The sequence below is a fragment of the Notothenia rossii genome (genome assembly GCF_949606895.1).
Source record: "Notothenia rossii genome assembly, chromosome: 9".
Lineage (NCBI taxonomy): Eukaryota > Metazoa > Chordata > Actinopteri > Perciformes > Nototheniidae > Notothenia > Notothenia rossii.
The window spans coordinates 79,961,855-79,981,129 of NC_136907.1; the positions used below are offsets into that span (position 1 = coordinate 79,961,855).

At 41.1% G+C, this 19,275-nt stretch overlaps 1 protein-coding gene across 2 annotated transcripts in view; it reads right to left on the reverse strand.

Annotated features, from left to right (window-relative positions):
• Positions 1–8,372: 8,372 nt before the first annotated feature.
• The window catches only part of LOC307018648 (stonustoxin subunit alpha-like), a 37,592-nt gene continuing 26,689 nt past the window's right edge, over positions 8,373–19,275 (reverse strand). The window contains exons 1-4 of one of the 2 annotated variants that reach the window (XM_079648984.1): positions 17,786–17,901; positions 16,063–16,175; positions 12,255–14,288; positions 8,373–11,294 (exon numbers count right to left, since the gene is read on the reverse strand). In XM_079648984.1, the coding sequence (XP_079505110.1) occupies positions 10,555–11,294; positions 12,255–14,288; positions 16,063–16,162 (2,874 nt within the window). In that variant the 5' untranslated portion in view covers positions 16,163–16,175; positions 17,786–17,901 and the 3' untranslated portion in view covers positions 8,373–10,554. Of the gene's footprint in view, positions 11,295–12,254; positions 14,289–16,062; positions 16,176–17,785; positions 17,902–19,275 lie in introns of those variants that run through there. The other variant, XM_079648983.1, reaches the window with a different exon arrangement.

A 19,275-nucleotide genomic window follows, 5' to 3' on the forward strand; every position in this document is an offset into this window, starting at 1 on the left:
GTAAACAGACTTTGGTTGCTCTTTTATATAATTTAAACAATATATAACAGGAGATACACACACACACACACACCTTACAGAGACACACACACACACCTTACAGAGACACACACACACACCTTACAGAGACACACACACACACCTTACAGAGACACACACACACACACACACACACACACACACACACACACACACACACACACACACACACACACACACACACACACACACACACCTTACAGAGACACACTAACACACACACACACACACACACACACACACACACACACACACACACACACACACACATACACACAGAGAGAGAGAGAGAGAGGGGTTGCAGTCGAATAGTCCATTTAGCTTAGGAACCTTCCTAACGAAGTGAAGTTACCCGGAAGTCCCTCAGTGGCAGCCATGATATGTGCCGTTCCAATCCTCTAGATGATAGGAAAGGAGGTTTCAAACTTCCTATATAACCTCCTTCAGCTTAGGAACGACTGGACCTTCCTTTAGGAAAGGAAAGGAGAAAATGCTGCCCCACAATGCCTTGCAGCCGCAGCATTTGCCTTCACACAACAGTCGGCCGTTCACGGAAAACAAACGATTATGACGGAGAAATGATATCATGTAAAATCTGATACTTAAAACGAGTAGCCAATGTGTATCATTTGGCAATGCATAGAAGAAAAGCCAAAGCTCAACATTTGTATGACAAGTGAAACTCAGCTCAGGGGCATCATGGACGGTAGGTTTTCCTACAAAGAGAAGTATTAAACTCAGCCTCCATTGATTTTCATATCAAATGAGCGTGTTAATAAAATAAGCCATCATGGTTTATACTTGCATATCTAAACAGAATCATGAAAGCCTGTTGGTAGAGTCAGACACACGAGTCCATGAGTGTGTCTGCCGGTGTCTGAATGCTCACGTAGCTAACTGTCCCTGCTGTTAGGCTACTTAGCTTGCATTGTTATGGATCTAAAGTTAGCAAAACCTAACTTTCATAGCACAGCTTTACTTTACTTCTCACTTAACACAATAAAGAAACAGACCGTATAGTACAGCACAAACAACACAAATGATCAATACTTACATATATTTTCACTTGTAGTATTATAATCATTGAAATGATGGTTCTTCTGAGGGTCTTCTGTCCGTGCTCAGCTACCGCAGCTGCACTAGTGATGTGTCGGTCGCGAACGAGCCGATTCTTTTGAACGGCTCTTTGGTATGAACGAGGGGAACCGAGTCCTACATAAACGTATATCTTACATTTCCTTTGTGAGAGAATTACACACATCTTTTTGCTCTCATTTTTCATGAGATGAACTCAAAGATCTAAAACATTTTAGAGGTTAGGGTTAGGGTTAGGGTTAGGGTAATGTTGTGAATCGAGTGGCCCATGGTGGTGGTGGGGTTATGGTATGGGCAGGCGTATGTTATGGAAGATGAACCCAGGCCACTCGATTCACAACATTACCCTAACTCTAACCCTAACACTAACCCTAACCCTAACCTAACCCTAACCCTAACCCAAACCCTCTCACCAGATACTGACTGGTTTTTGGACCCCCCCAGACCCCCCCAATAAAGCAAAACTGCACGTTTCAGAGTGGCCTTTTATTGAGGCCAGCCTAAGGCACACCTGTGCAATAATCATGCTGTCTAATCAGCATCTTGATATGCCACACCTGTGAGGTGGGATGGATTATCTCGGCAAAGGAGAAGTGCTCACTATCACAGATTGTTTCAGATTTATGAACAATATTTGAGAGAAATGGTTATTTTGTGTGTGTAGAAAATGTTTTAGATCTTTGAGTTCATCTCATGAAAAAACAAAAGTGTTGCGTTTATATTTTCGTTCAGTGTATATATATGTTGCACTGTTGGAGGAGCTGTTGGACTACGTTTTTCATTGACATATCTACACTGTAGCTAATGGGCAGATTACAATTAAGCCTTGAAACTTGAAATGATCAAAACTGCATTGTCTCACCCAGTAAATACACCTCTCTTTATCCGATCTTCAAGCCTCAAAGGGCGGCCTCATCAAATCAAATCAAAGTTTATTTATAAAACAGATTTAAAAGCGATTGTTGGTCGGGCCAAAATGCTATACATGTAATAAAACATGGCACTTAGACTATGTACATCATCCAGGGATCAACACCAGTAAATACAACTCTCTTTGGCCGATCTTCAAGCTTCAAAGGGCGGCCTCATGAGCTCCGTAATGTCCCCCTAACATGGCACTTAGACTATTTCCATCATCCAGGGAAACACAACTTCAAAGGGGCTTCCTTATAGTTAATAAAGTAATTAAAACATAAAATGTCATATGATCTGATATTACCGTAAAAGAGTCGCTATGTCATATTATTATTAAAGAACACTATCTTATAGCAGGCCAAGCTATATATATATATATATATATATATATATATATATATAGCTTATAGCTATATATATATATATATATATATATATATATATATATATATATAGCTTATAGCTATACTATTTGGTTGATCATTGACCGAACATGACCTAGTAAAATATTAGCAGGGTCACATCAAAGGGCTTATCAGCCGCTATGGGGCAACATTTTGCACAAACAAGTCATAAAAGATAAGGGGGTCAAAGGTCAGAATAGATAAGAGGGTCAAAGGTCTGACTTCAGAGTGACAGGTGACACTTCAAAGGGATTTGTGCCGGTTTTTGGGGGTGGGACTTCCGGTTTGGGAGGCGGGACTTCCGGTTTAGGGTCATAAATCATTCCTTATCAGGGTCATAAATCAAAATCGGACAGAAACCGGTGTCTTATAACTACTTCTGTGTGTGTTTGCATCTATCGTGCTGAGTTCCACACTCTGTCTGTCCAACACATGTCCTGCAATACACATGCTGCAGCTGCTCACTGTTTGTAAAAGTAAATAAATAGTATTTTCATTTCAATAATTTACTTTCTTTACCCTGCTTCATAAACAATACTGACGTCCCTGTGCTCCTCCAATTCTGGGGGTCCGGGGATGTGAGGACAGCGCGAGGACACAGACAGGGAGGCTGCTTTACATCATAAAGGAAATGGCGGCCAATATTAACAACACAGGAGCGAAAACGCTTAATAACCTTGATTACGTGTTGTTGGGATCTCCAAATTATGTTGAATACTTAAAACGAACGTTAATATAATCAAATATATTCTTGTATAACCCACAATGAAAATGCTTTATATTTTATGATTTTCTATATTTACAGTATAAACAAAACACAAGGGGTTTGTTAAATTGAGTGTTAGACCTATAATGGTTTATGGGTGTCACTGATAAGGGAGAGGCAGTTTCTTCCCTCTCCTCACAGCAGTACACAGGGAGGGGGGCTCCTGACTTAAGGAGAAATACATTGAGGCCCCAAAAAGGTGGTTATGTCATAGCCATCTGTTACTCATCTTAGCTTTTCTACAGATGTCGCAGAACATTTTCCCATCTTCCCTCCTTAGCCACTCAAACTCTTGCTCCCACTGAACCCGGTACTCCCGCTTGAACTCCTTGCCACTTGCTTGCCCTTCTGCTGCTGGCTGAACGTTATCAGTTTTAGTCCTACTGGCTTGTCCTTCATCGTCCACCGCATCAATCCCTCTTTTTTCACCTCCTTTTTTCCACACCAGCGTTTCCGCTAGGGGGCCGTTTTGCCGACATTTGCCGCCCTTATTCAGCTCGGGACGTCCTGAACGCGAGCCGAGGGCGTCCAGAGATAATAATAATTCGAGAGAAGATCGAGAGCTTTTAACGCTTGAAATCACGAAAAGTAAAAAGGACAAGTACACCCATCTGTTGGAGGGGCAAAGGAGTCTGGTGGGATTCTTTTCGGAGTATTGAAGATCGTTTCCCATCGAAGGTGCCTGCTACAGGACAACACGGAACGTGCACGATTTGCACGCGCGTGAGCTGCGAGCACCAGAGCCTCGCAGCGGCAAAACTGAGGCTCCGTGGTAAACTGTGGTAACATGAAGAGAGGTTTGGGAGCCGAAACAGCCGGCACTTTAAGAGAGCCGAGCCAAATGGTCCGGCTCACTAACGTAAAAAGATGGTATCTTTAAGGGACGGCTCAAGTCAAAACTCAAAACAAAAACAACCCCCCTCTCAGCCCTGGTCTGGCGGAAACACTGATCCACACCATCACAATTACTGGGCTTATTAAAAAAGCTTCGGACGATCAGCTGCCGTGACATTTTGCGATTGCTAAAGCCGGTTAAACAACGAGGTAATCAACGAGGTCAAAAACAAGACTAGACAATAGCTACTTAATATACACACACTCGCCACCAACTGGACAGGGGTGTGAATGGCTAAATAATAGTTACAGACTACAGTAGAGTACAGTAGATCGCCCTCAGTCGACCTGGCCACTAAGGATGTAATATAATGTGGGCCGCTGGTGGACATTTTGGCGCTGTTCCGAGTTGTGTTCTAATCGGTCAAAATTACGGAATGCTGTCAGATGTTTCCGTCATTGTTAGAAAAAATTTCAATTTCATTGACGGAAAATATTCGGTTAACGCGACCTCTGGTCATTGCCAAGAATGATATTTTGCAAGTCCTGCAGAGTAGGGGTCATGACCTTTTTAAACAAACATGGGAAGGTGTGTCTTATCCGGTCATGTCCAGTCCTGTACATCAGAGGCCATGCCCAGTTTCCACAAATATGGGGGTGGAGGAGGTGTCTTAGGTTTTTCTGTCCTGTTCTTTGAGCAGAGACAGATAGAGAGAGAAACAGAGAGAGAGAGAGAGAGAGAGAGAGAGAGACGGAGCATAGAGAGAGTGAGAGAGATACGGAGCATAGAGAGAGAGAGCTGCGGTCCGCGGGCTCGGCCTCGCCTCCTGTCCTCACAACTCTTATTAATCCCGGTACCGGACATTGTTATTTGTTCTTACTCACAACCGAGTTTTGCTTCCCAGCCCTGCGACTGTGCTACACGTCCCGCCCGCCCCGTCTAACAGTACTGAAGCCCTCTGGCGCCCCCCAGGGGAGGCACGACTCACACTTTGAAATGAATGTAAAAATGTCATGCATCAGCCTACAGTGGGAACATGGTTGAATCTGGCGGAATAGAGTAGAAATATCAAATATCACTACTTTTCTTCTAAATGAAATGCTGACATTACAAAATGCATGGTTTTATACTGCAATGGCAGTGAGATCAAAACATGTGGTTTGAATGGAAGTCAATGAGGCATTTTTGGCCACGAAGGCGTCCAGAGGTAATATCTGACACTACGTAAAAAATGTTAATGCAGTCAAATCAACTTTTTTATTAATCTTTGAAACATCCAAGACTCTAATAACCACCAAAGCCCCATCCCCCTGCTAATTATTATATGGAAAATAATTTAGGTTTTGTGTGTTTTTGTAATAAATAATGCAAATAATTAAACAGGCATTGAATGGGTTAAAATCCTGAAAATGATTGAATGTTTTGGTAGTTTTGAGCACGTTAAAAGTTGTTGAATTGATTAATGAAAAGTAGAAACAAATATTGATGTATGTAATAGCAGTTTTTGGGGGCGTGTACATTTTTGCCACGAAGATGTCCATAGGTAGTATCTAATACTGCGTAAACAATAATAATGCAGTCTAATCAATTTTGCTGCTAATCTTTGACACATCCAAGACTCTGATAACCACCAAAGTTCAGTCCGCCTACTAATTATTATATTGAAGCAATTTTATTTTGTCAGATTTTTTTTAAGAGAAATGAAATCATTAAAATTATTAAACAGGCATTGAATGGGTTAAAATCCTGAAAATGATTGAATGTTTGGTAGTTTTGAGTACGTTAGAAGTTGTATAAACAAATATTGATGTATGATGATTTAATAGCAGTTTTTTGGGGCGTGTACATTTTTGCCACGAAGGGGTCCAGAAGGTGCAAAATGCATCACGAGAGTGTACAAAACATGTAAGAGTAAATGACAATGGATTTCAAACATTTGACATCACAATGGTGGAGAAACCCTGTGTCGTTGGGAGACTCCCTGGTAATTAGGGCAGCTTCAGGACCCACAATCCCTAACCCCCTCTTTTGATCCCCAGTTATGCCGATTAAAACAATGCAAGTGAAATATCCAACACAGTCAAACATTAAAATCACAGCAGTGACATCACCACATCAGCAGAGCACATGTCATATTTCAGCATCAATCAAAACCACATCAACCACAGTAACCAATATGAAACTACAGTTTAACCTGAGCAGGGTTTCTATTCCCCTTAAACCATTTCAAGTCCAAATGATCAACTAATGTCAGGAAGGGTGTTCTTACCTCACTCTAAGCCCAAGCAGATACCTTCAGAGACCACCAGAGAGACCAGGAATTGGATCGAAATGTTCAAAGTACAAACCGGTGTATGTGTGGCGCAGTGGATAGAGCCTTGGTGTTGGGATCAGGGGAGCACAGGTTCAAACCCCACTGCAGTCAGCATGTCGTTGTGTCCCTGAGACACTTCACCCCAAAGTGCTCCTGAGGGGATTGTCCACAGTATTGAGTATGGAAGTCGCTTTGGATAAAAGCGTCTAACAAGTGACATGTCATGAAAATAGAGGATTTACAAGAATCCAAAAAATAACAAAAGAAAGATACAAAATGGTTTTACAAAGACACAAGGTTAAAGTACAAAAGCAACAGGTTGACAAGTGAACCCCCGAGAGCCGTCTGAAAGAGCCCAGGCCCAAGGTCCAAGAGTCAAGACCCAGAATCAAGCCTGAAAGAAAAGTCTCTCAAAGAACTTGTTTCTCTTCACTCATCATCTTTTATCGTCTCTTCCCTCCTCCCTCTCTGCATCAGCTGGTTTCCCCTCTTCTCTCTTTGAGGGAGAAGGAGGTTCAATTCTTACTTAATGAATCAATTACAAATGTACAGTTAAAATGTAAACAAATGAAGACTATAGTAATGATATGCCATTCTAACAAAAAGGAATATGAACATTTGTATGAAAGCAAAACACATTTTCAATGTCATGTTTAGAATTGAGTTTTCCTTTTAACTTCAAAATGTAACAAATATGCAAACGTTATATTTTAATTAATTAACAGAAACAAACTTAACACAACTGTCTCTCTTGTCTCTAGGATGTGTTGCTCCTGGATGTTGGACCTGAAACCATCAAGTCTACACACAGTTCACTCTCATCCTGTGTGCATTGTTGTCCTCAGTCGTTGTAACCGTTGTCAAGGTGTCAAAACCACAACGCCTTCCTAGGCACCTTCTAAAATGCATAATGTGCATAGGTCAGGATGTTCTGTCTAGTTTCACATGTCTGGTTCACATGTCTGATGATAAGACATTATTGAGACATACATCCTTTCCATCAAAACCAATTTACAGCCAATTTAGCATTTGTTATCAATGGTAAGCTTAATCGAGGTAGGTGAGGTAAAAGTGAGGTCTGTCACGGCCACTTAAACAGCAGATCTGTCAACAGTAGAATATTGTAAATGTACCCTATTCATTAGTTCATAGTTGCCAGCTGTAGTGATTGGTGACTGTTGTCCAAACCAAGGAAAACGTACAACTATTATTGAGATCATTAATGAGTTTTGGGTATTTTCTGGATTTAAAGGTCAATAATGGAACATCCTTGAGACCCAGATCCAAATTAGTTGAGACCCTTTGGTGATTAATCTATTAACCCTTGTGTTGTGTTCGAAAGCTGTTACCGCTCATGGTGTTCGTGGGTCAATTTGTACCCATGATTTATCTCAGTCCAAAACACTCAAAAATAATGACTATCATTGAATATTATTTTAATTATATCATAACTAACTTATAATGCATTCATAACCGTACAATGCTGTTGTAATGAAATGTTATGGCCCCAAAACACCACTTATTGCACACGTGCATGTGTATGTTCAGGTTCAAGTGTTAGTGTACATATTCTTTGAGAAAGGTGGAGTTCCAGTGGGGGGGCGGGGGGGCAGAGGGAGGGGAGACCAGGTGCATGTTGAGAACAACTATTGTTACAGTGGATGAAGGGGGGGGGAGGGGTGTCTAAAGTCAACGATGAGTCTTGATTGGGCCAAATTTGACCTTGAGTCACCCACAACAATTCTGCTTGGTCTCCCCGGACCCCAACACCAAATGATACACTTTTATAACTAAATTACTAAAATTGTTAAAATCAGTTTTGTAGTTGTTGTGGAGGATATCATGAAGCCTCATTCCGATAAAAAAAACTAGAGCGTAGTTATTATATCATTTGAACTTGAAACGCGTCACAGGAGACCCAAACACAACGTAAGGTTAAGATAGAGCCTACAAACATATTTTAGATCCTTTTTTAATCAACAGAAGCACATTACACACTCAATGTGAACTCAACAGTCTTTTATTTTTATTGATCACTAGATGTTTGTCTTTACACATTCATTTCTGTTTCAACCTTTTCATATTGAATTACACAATTCATTGCATACAAACATTTTAACCTTTCATTTTACAAAAGCCAACATATTAACATTACGCCTTCAGTTATTGTGGAAAGCCAAAGAAAACGCATCCGTATAAAATGTAAAAGCATTCATTCATGATATATAATCAAATTGTTTTGTCAGAGCTTGAGAAATGCAATTCACATCTGGCTCCAGTCCAGCAGGTGGAGACAGGGAGCCTAGGGTGTGATTCCACTGAGGAGGTGGCTCAAAGGAAGAGTGTGAGCTTCCTATTTAATGAGCTAAATGCTTATCAAGCTCCACTTTTGTGGAATCAGCTTCCAGTTTGTGTTTGGACGGCAGACACCCTATCAATCAATCAATGTTTATTTATATAGCCCAATATCACAAAAGTTACATTTGTCTCAGTGGACTTCCCAGTTTGTACAGAATATCAGTATGACAACATCCGTTTTTAAGAGTGCGCTTAAGACCTTCCTTTTTGATAAAGCTTATAGTTAGGGCTGATTAGATTCAGCCCCTAGTTTTGCTGATATAGGCTTAGTTTGTCGGGGGACATCTTACTTCTTCCTTCTCTCTGTCTATACCTGTGTGCTCTCATGTTCCGATTAACCCAGCTTCCCCAAATGTCTTTCTTTTTGGTGTCTATATACGCCGGGATCCGGAGTCATGGATGATCCTGCGGTCCTGTGTCATGGATCGCGAGTCCTGGATCTTGAGTCTTGGCTGTGGTCCTGGATCATAAGTCCTGGATGGATATCCTCGTGGATTCATCTTCCTATTATACACACATGCATTTCAAAACATTTGGACTACCTATGTTGCAAATGTATTATCTTTTCAATTTACACACGGCATCTATTGCACGTCTGTCCGTCCTGGGAGAGGGATCCCTCCTCTGTTGCTCTCCCTGAGGTTTCTCCCATGTTCCCCTTTAAACTGTGGGTTTCCTCTGGAAGTGTTTCCTTGTACGATGTGAGGGTCTAAGGACAGAGGGTCAAAGGACAGAGGGTCTAAGGACAGAGGGTCTAAGGACGGAGGGTCTAAGGACAGAGGGTGTCGTATTGTCATACTGATATTCTGTACAAACTGTGAAGTCCACTGAGACAAATGTAACTTTTGTGATATTGGGCTATATAAATAAACATTGATTGATTGAACACACCTGGGAACACACTCTCAGGCCGAGGACAAACAGTTCCCTGTGAGAGAGGAGAAGAGACTCAAAGATTCGACCAAGACGCTGCTGGTGAATATTTGTAAATGTATTAATCTGTTTGAACCATGTTTGATTTGATGTATTATTATTTATAGTCCTGAGGAAAGAAGCTAAAATATAAGATGCTGAAATATAATTTACTTTGTTGAGATGCATTTATTTTTGATTAAATGTTAAATTGAATTGTAAATTAAGAAATGAAAGTGCTTGTTAAAAGATGGCATGTTTTTAGTTGAAAATGTTTATGTACCTAAAGGGAACGAAAGTAATGTTTTGTGTTAAAGGTTTTCAACCTGAATGAGCATCAAGAGGCCAACAAGTGGCTGCATGAAGCAATAAGGAATCTACCACACTCAAATAAAGAGAAAAGATTCAAATTCGAGTTGTCCCATGAGTCCTTCTGGGGTGAATCAAACCATTTTTGAGTTTAGGCAGGAATCAATAAAACCAACCAAATCACAACTTGACGCAAAGAACAAATGAGTTTAAAGTACATTAATATAGTTTAAATGGTTAACATCTTGGTTCTTGACGATCTGTCACCCTGTTAGTATTTAATTAACTCACCACTGAAATAACTGATGCTACTATAAATCACATCAGAGAACAAAATCCAAAAGGTGACTTTGATGATTGGACTGGATCATGGAGGGAGAGAAAAAAAAGATCTCACACCTTGTCCCACATCGTCCTGTTTAACAAAAGAACAAAGGTCGTCAATCATTGAGGCGTTGTCCACAGCATCCTTCCTGTCCCTCCTTTCCTCCTCTTCTCTCATTCTCCTCCTCCATCTCTTTTTGCTAGCTGCTCTTTGCTTTTCCTGCTTTCATCTTTTTCTCCTCATCTTCTCCTCCATTTTCTCTGACGAGCTTCTATCTGCCTTTTATGACCTCTCCCCGATTTTCTTCAAATGTTCCTCATACTTTTTAGCTATTCTCTTCTCCATTTCCTCTTCTCTCTCTTCAAGGATTCTCTGTCTTTCCTCTTCTATGAACCTCTCTACCTTCTGGAACATTTCATTGGTGTAATGTCTTCCTCCGTTCTTCTCTGTTATCTTTCTGATCTTGTCGAGCAGCTCTCTGACCTGAGAACGATCCTTCAGGTGATTATTGAAGAGGTGGTACTGCCCGTTATATCTGGCCATAAGTTCCCGCAGCTCTTTGATGCGTTTCAGGAACTTTTCGATAGATTTCCCTTTGAGCAGATCACCGTCGGTAAAGAGGACCATGCAGTATCTGTCTGCTTCCTCTCCAAAGATTTCCTGAATCTTCTGCACTATCTGTTTTTCATGCTCTCTGAATCTGCCCAGTCTGATGACGATCAGGAAGACATGGGGTCCAGGAGAAGCAAAAACAACGCTCTGCGCAACGTCCTCTCTGGTCTTCTTTTCATCAATCATGGTGTCACACAGACCTGGAGTGTCAATAACCTTAACTCCTTGTCCATCAACCCTACAAAAGGCCTTAGCACAGTCTACAGTACAGGATTCAAAAGAGAACTCTGATTTAAAGTGCTTTTCTCCCAGAATGGTGTTTCCTGTGGCGCTCTTCCCAGCTCCGTTCTTCCCCACCAACACAATCCGGAGCACCTCGTTATTGTATCTGTTTGATTCTGATCGGAGAGCTGAAAGAAATGAAGAAATATTGATCAATCTCTGTATTTATAAAATGGTTCAACTACCACATGAACAATGTAGACAGAGAGGGGGGTGGGCTCAAGATGCTTTAATAATCTAGAACATGTCTAGATGTCATTCAATTGATGTTTTTCATTTATTCCTGTAGACGCTATTCTCACCATAGAAAGGGTTTATTAGGTGAATGGCAGGTTTGGGGATAAAGGTAGAGGGTCTGTCAATGTCAAGAGATGAACTTTGAAGGGACCTTGTTTTTTATTTTACCGGAGCAAGAGAGAGGCACCATGATGAACACAAATACTGGAAATTAAAATCACACTAAATTGACCTCACAATTTAACCTGAACTGACATGGTGCAGTGGCCTCTAGCTGAACGTTTACATTTTTTTTACAAATAGTCCTTACAACATGTTTAGTTTCTATCTTTCATATTTCTACAAATTACCCCATGTTGGGCCTAAAACACTTTGAAGGGTAGAAGTTCCCTTTAGTTATAACCAGGAGCCCAAACAGACTTCTGACTGGCTACCCCTAAACATGTAGTGTTGTGAAGAATGTAATGCAAGCAAGTAAAAGCAGAGTCACATTCTCAAAATCACCCAGGCTCTAAAAATGTTTTGAATTTAAGAAACATTAATTTAGTATGAACTGTTTTGATCTGTTCATTATTAGGAAATAGATGTGTGATCTTGGACGGAGCCTCATATAGCAGAGGGAGCCGCTGAGACACAGAGGGCCTCATCATGTAACTTTGCGTGGGGCCACAAGTTGGCCAGAGATAGCGGCCCTGCACTCTCATCTCTTGGAGGTGATCGATCTCCTCCTCTTGACTCTCAATCAACTCCTGAACAGCCATCTTTTCTTTTGAAGCTTTATTGTACTTGACTTTAAGCTCTCAGTGTCTGGCTCTCTTTGACTTGAGGAAATACAGAGTTGATCCTCTTACCTTTACTTTCGAAGGATTCTGTGAGAAGTGAAGGTTTAGTTGTGCGGACATTAACAGCGATGCTTTCTTTGCTTCTTCCAGCTGCACCACAATCACACCTGACCCTGACAGCGTATTCTGTCTCTGGCTGAAGTCCTGAAATGATCGCCTTCTCAGCTCCCGCCATCATTTGCTCCCAGTGGAGATCTTCCTCTTTCACCTGTTGGTCTGGTTCGGCGTACTCCACGATGTAGCTCAAAACGTGGACATCTTGTCCGAGCTCAACAGGTTTCTCCCAGCTGACTGATATCTCACCTGAGGTAGATTCAACGTGGAGTTTTCCAGGAGGGCTGCAGGGTAAGGTTTGAATGGATCCACTGACTTCATTGGCTGGCCCGGCACCTACTGGTGTCTCTGCCCTGCATCTGAACATGTACTCTGTGTTAGGACTCAGGCCGCTCACTGTGACTTCTTCAGCTCTGGATGCTGTCTCTTGTTTCCAGCCGTCCTCTCCACTGACACAGTACTCAACAGAGTAGGAGGTGATGTCCTCTGCTCCAAATCTGGGTGGAGAAATGTTCAGCGTCACACTGCTGTGGTTTATATCACTTCCTGTTACTGTTGCAGGCTTTGAAGGAGGCTCAAAGTTCTCATTGACAGAAAGGCCGTCTGTGTAAAGGTAGATGCTGGCTCCTTGCTGTGTCTCCTTTGTTAAACCCACTGTCAGAAATGTGATGTTCTTCTTCTCCTTGTTGGCCTCTGCAAAATCACTGAAGAGCTTTGCTTTCTGCCGCATTGCTTCCATTTCTCTTCTTGAGTTGTACCATTGATCTGGAGGGTGTGGATCTTGAGAGTCGTCTGGTTTGGGTGTTTGTTTCAGGTAGTTTGATAAAGTTGAGAGGTACGGTTCATCACTTCCCAGCGAGGTGAAGACAAAACACACAGCATGCTCTGCTTTGAAGCTTTCTTCATGAAAATCATTTTCGTGTGGAACGATCTTGGTGTTTTTCATCTTGTTGGTGTACGACTTTAAAAGGGAGATTTCTCTCTCCTTACAGTCCATCCACTCGTTCAGGTCCTTGCTGTTGAAAGGAGAAGAACATGTCTTCCTCAGTTCCTCTGCGAGCACAGATTCTTCTTCTCCTCCTCCTCGGATTGATGGAAGTTTCTTTGCCAGGGTTCGTTGGAATTCCAGTTTGAACTGAGAGCACTTCTGTTTAAAGGTTTTGAGTTTGTTTCCAATCTGTGGGAACAGCTGTGCAGTTTGGGTTCTCAGTGCATCATTGAACCTCATCTCCAGGTCACTGAGGTCCTCCAGGACACTCTGACATTCTTCAACTAATCCTATACTTATCTGACGGACAAGTTTAGCAGCAGAAGAATCTAAACATGTCAGAGGCAACAGCCAGACCTTCACTGGTACTGCCTTTTCCCCGTTGGCTCCCAGCAGCTTTGGCAGACTTTGGTACACCTCTACTGCCTCCTGAAAGGATGTTGGAGGTTTCGGAATCAAAAAGTCTCCAAAGAATCTGCAGGACACTTTCTCAACATTTACTTTGTCCTTGTTTTCCATTTTCCCTGAGCCTTCTACCTCTATTGACAGTTTGGGAAGTTTCTTGATCATCACCTTCAAGTTGCCCTGAATGTCTCGATGGTTCTCGTTGACAGACACCTCACGGTCAAAGACAAAGAAGGCTTGAGCCCCATAAAGGATTCCTGTGACCACATGTGTTGCTATTCCTTTTTCAAACACAAACTGATGTTTCTTAACATCCCCAAGATGATTCATGGACAGTTCTTTGAACTTTGTGGTAGCTTGATACTTCAGTGTTACTCTGGCATGATCTTTGGAAGTCTTGCTATCGTTCAGGTATTTGGCTGATCCTTCAACCTTTACCAGTCCAACCAAGAAACTCGCCTTCAGAGATGCTTCAACATTTAGTGCTTTAGATTTGTCTTCAATTGATTCCGATGCAACTATATTACAATCATTATAGCTCTGTGCACTTTCTCCAATATGATCTTTAAGGTCCTCACGGTCCCACAAAGTCATTCCTGAAAAAGAAGAAGCAAAAATCAAGCTCCCACAACCAGAAACTACAAACTGACCTCATAGTCTAGTTATCAGCAGTTTTATGATAGAAATGTAGAGTAGGGTCTCCAGAACATAGAAACGGCCGGATGCTAATTGACATATGTTGGGATATTTGTAAAATTTGCTTAAATGGTGTCCTCATCAGGGCTCTATAAATAGAGAACTACGGCAGATATGTAATATTTAATGCAGCCGAACCGTATATTACAATGCTGTTATGTGATGACTTCAAAGAGAAAAGCAAGCACACTCGGAATAAAGTATTATTTTATTTTTAAAAAACGTTTTCAGATTTCACATCACATTAACACAAAATCCCAGCATGCATTGCAGCTAAACCATCCAAATCATCGAGCTGAGGATCTTGCCTACGTCTGTTTGCGGTTTCGTTTATCACGGATGTATTTTCGTTATACACACATTCCTTCACATTTACATTTTAATTTGCATTAAAGTATTTGTGAGGCCTTCTAACATGTTTTTAAATATAACTACAGTTGTAGTTGAAGACTTTGTAAATTAACATGAACTGAAGCTGTTGCCTGGCAACTCAATCGCATAACGTCACGTCCGTTAATTCCACATCCACACGCATGGATTAACATCGCTTTAATACATTCATGTAGCCTTTGTTTCTGCTAAAAGAGGTGTCGACCAGCTGGGGCAACAAGAAAATCGGCGTAATCGAGTGTGACTATTACAAAATTAATTATTACGTCGGGGTAGCATTCACTTGGCATTTCCGGTTATTTCTCCACTGGTTAACAATACCGTGTAACTGTCACGTTTGAAGGGACGAAATCATGACATCTTCACGTCTCCCAGCATGGTACATCGTCACATGTTCACGTCTTGCCGTGATACCGGGTTTTCCAAACCACATCAAGGATTCTCTCTGAAACAGGAGGGAGCTCAAACTCTTTCTCTCTCTCAGGTTTACCACAAGGTGAGTTCCTTTTGATTTCCTGCTTCTTCACACAGACTCTCTCCAGCACAGGTTAGCTCTGAGTGTTAGCATGCTAATGTAAACACAGACTATATTACTTCCAGAACACGTCTCATTGTTTCTGACAGCAACGTTTCTGATTTTCCCGTGGGTGTAATGCCCGCCCGCATTTTTAGTAATGTCGTCATGACGCACTAAATCTGGATCAGCTCCGTTGTTCCCCCGTTTTTTTTTTTAGATTACAGAGGAAAAAAGAGAGGGTTTTGTTTCCTGAAACTTTGTGAGTCTCCTGAAACACCGGGGACACATATTTATGTATAAAAGACATCAACAAGTGCATTTTGCATAATAGGTTAACTTTAACTTTAGCTTGTGATTGTCCCTCACATACGTTAGTTAATATTAGCTTAGGTACATCAACTCACTAGCTAACGTTAGCTTTATAACATGTTGTTATGTTCTCTCCACTATGACAGAGCCTTTTCATTCTGTCGCACTTTTCTTTGTTTTAATATTTCAGGCTTTGGCGGCGTATGGGCAGCTTTGTGAGGGACACATTATTTGGACGGTACCTTCCGTTGGACACGTTCTACCATAAGTTAGAAAGCCTTATAGTGTGGGGTTATGGCCTATTAGCACAGACTGAGAGTGATGGCGACCTGTCTCACAGGGGATATTTGAGAGCCAGGGCCTGATCTTAGCACATAATGCGGGCTGTGGCAGTGAAGCGTCCCAGAGGAGAAACATGAGAGACGGGATGATGGTAGTAGAGGTGTGTGAGTTCTCACCAGGGACCAGAGAGTCTTTGCGGCAGTCGTACAACATCCCGAGGCTGAAAGGCCGTCCGAGCGCCGCCACCTCCATCGTCCCGCTGACTTCAGAGTCCATCGCTTCGAATGAACTGAAAATAATCGACAACAGCTCGTTAGTTAACTTCAATGATTTGGTAATCTCATGACCAGCCACCCTAATATGGAACATTTCAATCAGACCTTTCCTCTCAACGAAGAGACGCACAAGAGGACTCAATGAAACGAAAGTGACACAAACACACTCGAAGGGAAAAGGGACTACAAAGCAACATTTACACTGCAGTGTGTTAATTAATAAATGTCTCTATTTGTTCCACACGTTCCTGCATTACTTCACCCTACAAACCAGACAACATGTAAACAACATGTTGTCGAGTGCAGAGGTTGTTTCCTTACCTGCAGATCTGTGAAGGAAAAAACCAAATACACTGAACAACTGAATCTTTGACTGCAATGAAATGTATCATGTCATCAGATTCAACATAACTGTATTAGGTTAGATGAAAGCAATGCGTTGAAATGTAAATATGAACCCTAACCCTAAATAAATACAGTTATGTGGAATCTGTTGACATAATACATTTAACTCAAAAACATTTCAGTGCATCTTGATAGGGTGAAAAGAAAAGGTTTAACTGTGAGAGGCAGGGTGTGTTATCCGTCATTTACACAAGCAGTACATTTATAAAGTGAAATACTCATTGAGGAAACAATATTAACAATTTAATAATGTGATATATATAAAAATAAACTACTATTGTGGCAATCTTTTTGTAAAATGTGTTCTTTTTGCTGATAATTCTTCTCTACTTGAACTTTAAATTTCAACTTATTTTTTGATATTGTTTATATTTGATAAACTATTTTTCATTTGTAATTGTTAATAGTTAACTCTATTGCACTTTTTAAGCATCTCTCTCTCTCTCTCTCTCTCTCTCTCTCTCTCTTTCTCTTCATACAATAATACGTATTGGGATCATTTATATTAATGTGGACCGGAGGGAGAGGGTGACGAGCATAAGTTTCACTTTCCTTTTTTATTTTAATTCTTACCTCGTTCATGAAGAATATGTTTCTCTGTTGTCCACGTTCATAAAGCATAAAACAACCTCATCAGAGCACGGTGCAGAGTCTAGCCCGTGTGCCCTCTCCGAATTGTCATCCTTTCGACACCTTCGTGGCAAAAATGTACACGCCCCAAAAAACTGCTATTAAATCATCATTCATCAGTGTGTGTGTGTGTGTGTGTGTGTGTGTGTGTGTGTGTGTGTGTGTGTGTGTGTGTGTGTGTGTGTGTGTGTGTGTGTGTGTGTGTGTGTGTGTGTGTGTGTGTGTGTGTGTGTGTGTGTGTGTGTGTGTGTGTGTGTGTGTTCCCTGGTGTGGTGGTTAATGGTTTTCTGAATGTGTTTTTGGTTGTTAGCCTGAAATAAGGTGTGGCTAACACAAGCTGTAGAGATTTTAACATGTTGCTCTTTGATGTAAAATAAGTGAGAGCTATAGAAAGTATTGTTGACATGGTATCAAGTTACTAATACAAGTTACAATACACAAGTTATAAAAGACTCAATGACGTTAGAACAGATCCCAGTTCTGGGTTTCCTTAAAGAGTAGTCCTACCTTGAGATTTCTTTAAATCAGATTGTGGTTCTAACAGAAGTATTCAGTCAGTATTCAATCCTGAGATTTGTAGGAAACTCACCAGAGATGCTGCTGTTTGTTGAGAAAAACCTGAGATCGTTGATTCTTCTTCAGAGAGAAACAGAGGGACGTGTCTCGACTGCAGCCTGAGAGAATCTTTCTCTTTCAGTTGAAGGCGTGGCGGTTGTTGATCAATATGAAGACGATGTAAACCAGCAGTGTTCAAACTGTGGGGCGAATCTATCCCGTTTCTAAATTGCAATGTCATTATTTCCGGTCTCTCTCTCCCTCTCTCTCTCTCTCTCCCTCTCTCTCTCTCTCTCTCTCTCTCTAAATATTTCACAGTGGCTCAGGATCATCTGCCAATACAAGCACTTTAGTTCCTGTTCAATCCATAATGACATTTAAAAGCATAGCTTTCTCTTTGTGTCTTGTCATTATTAGCAGAGAAAATGTAATGTTTGTAGAACTAAATATGGAGTAAAGATAGATTCAAAATAATAACACGATTCAGATTCACTATTTGAAGCTTGAGACTCATTTTTGGAGTGAATCAAATCTATGCAATGAGGAAAACACACACTGAATGAAGCGACCTGTTCCTCGAAGATTGCAAGCTTTTAATTCCAGATTTACACCAACAGTTAATCTTAATCCACCCAAAACAGACCACGATGTTTTGAGGGAAGAATCGGTAATTGTTATCAACGTATTATGCGATATATGGACATCCCAGTGATTATTTATTATTTCATCAAATTATCGTACAATGAAGATAACGTTGATCATTTTTATCAACTTATCGTACGATATATGGACTAGCCATGGAAAACGTTACTTATCCTACATTATAAGGATTTGACGCCGATACATTTTAAATTTTTGTGCCATAAAATGAACATGACCTAAACTACCAGATATGTTTCTATATTGTGACTTACCCTGCTAGTTATCTGATTGGTTGCCCTTCAAGAAGGTCACCGGCAATTGAGGTCAAAGTTGAATTTAGCGAATAGTTAAAGTGGACCTATTATGCTATATTTGAAAAATATATTGTAGGGCCAAGATATACCTATAGAAAAGATGTATGTGAGTTTTTTTGCTTAAAATACCAAGCAGCTATGCCTCATACTGCTCATACCCCTCTTTTGCAGCCCTTGCAAACAGGCTGATTCTGCTTTAAATGGAACAGCTGCTGCTAGCCACGCCCCTTTGTAGCTGCTGCTAGCCACGCCCCTTTGTAGCGTCACGCAGCTTTCCCCTGCCAAGAGAGTTTTCTACCGGGAGAAACTCAGCTAATTAAATGTCATATTATGCTCCAAACCACTTCAAGCATTATTTCTGAAACAGCCTGTCCTCCTACAAAAAACGACCATATAGGCCGATTGTTCATGCCCTTATTACGACCCAGGGACACGTTTTAAAGTGTATGTTGTTTCTTACACGACCACTAGAGCACCTCTAGTGGTCGTGTAAGAAACAACATGCTCCCGGCCCGTTCATTGCAAATGCTCCGGAGGGACGTTCATTCACAAATAACCCTCTCTGGAA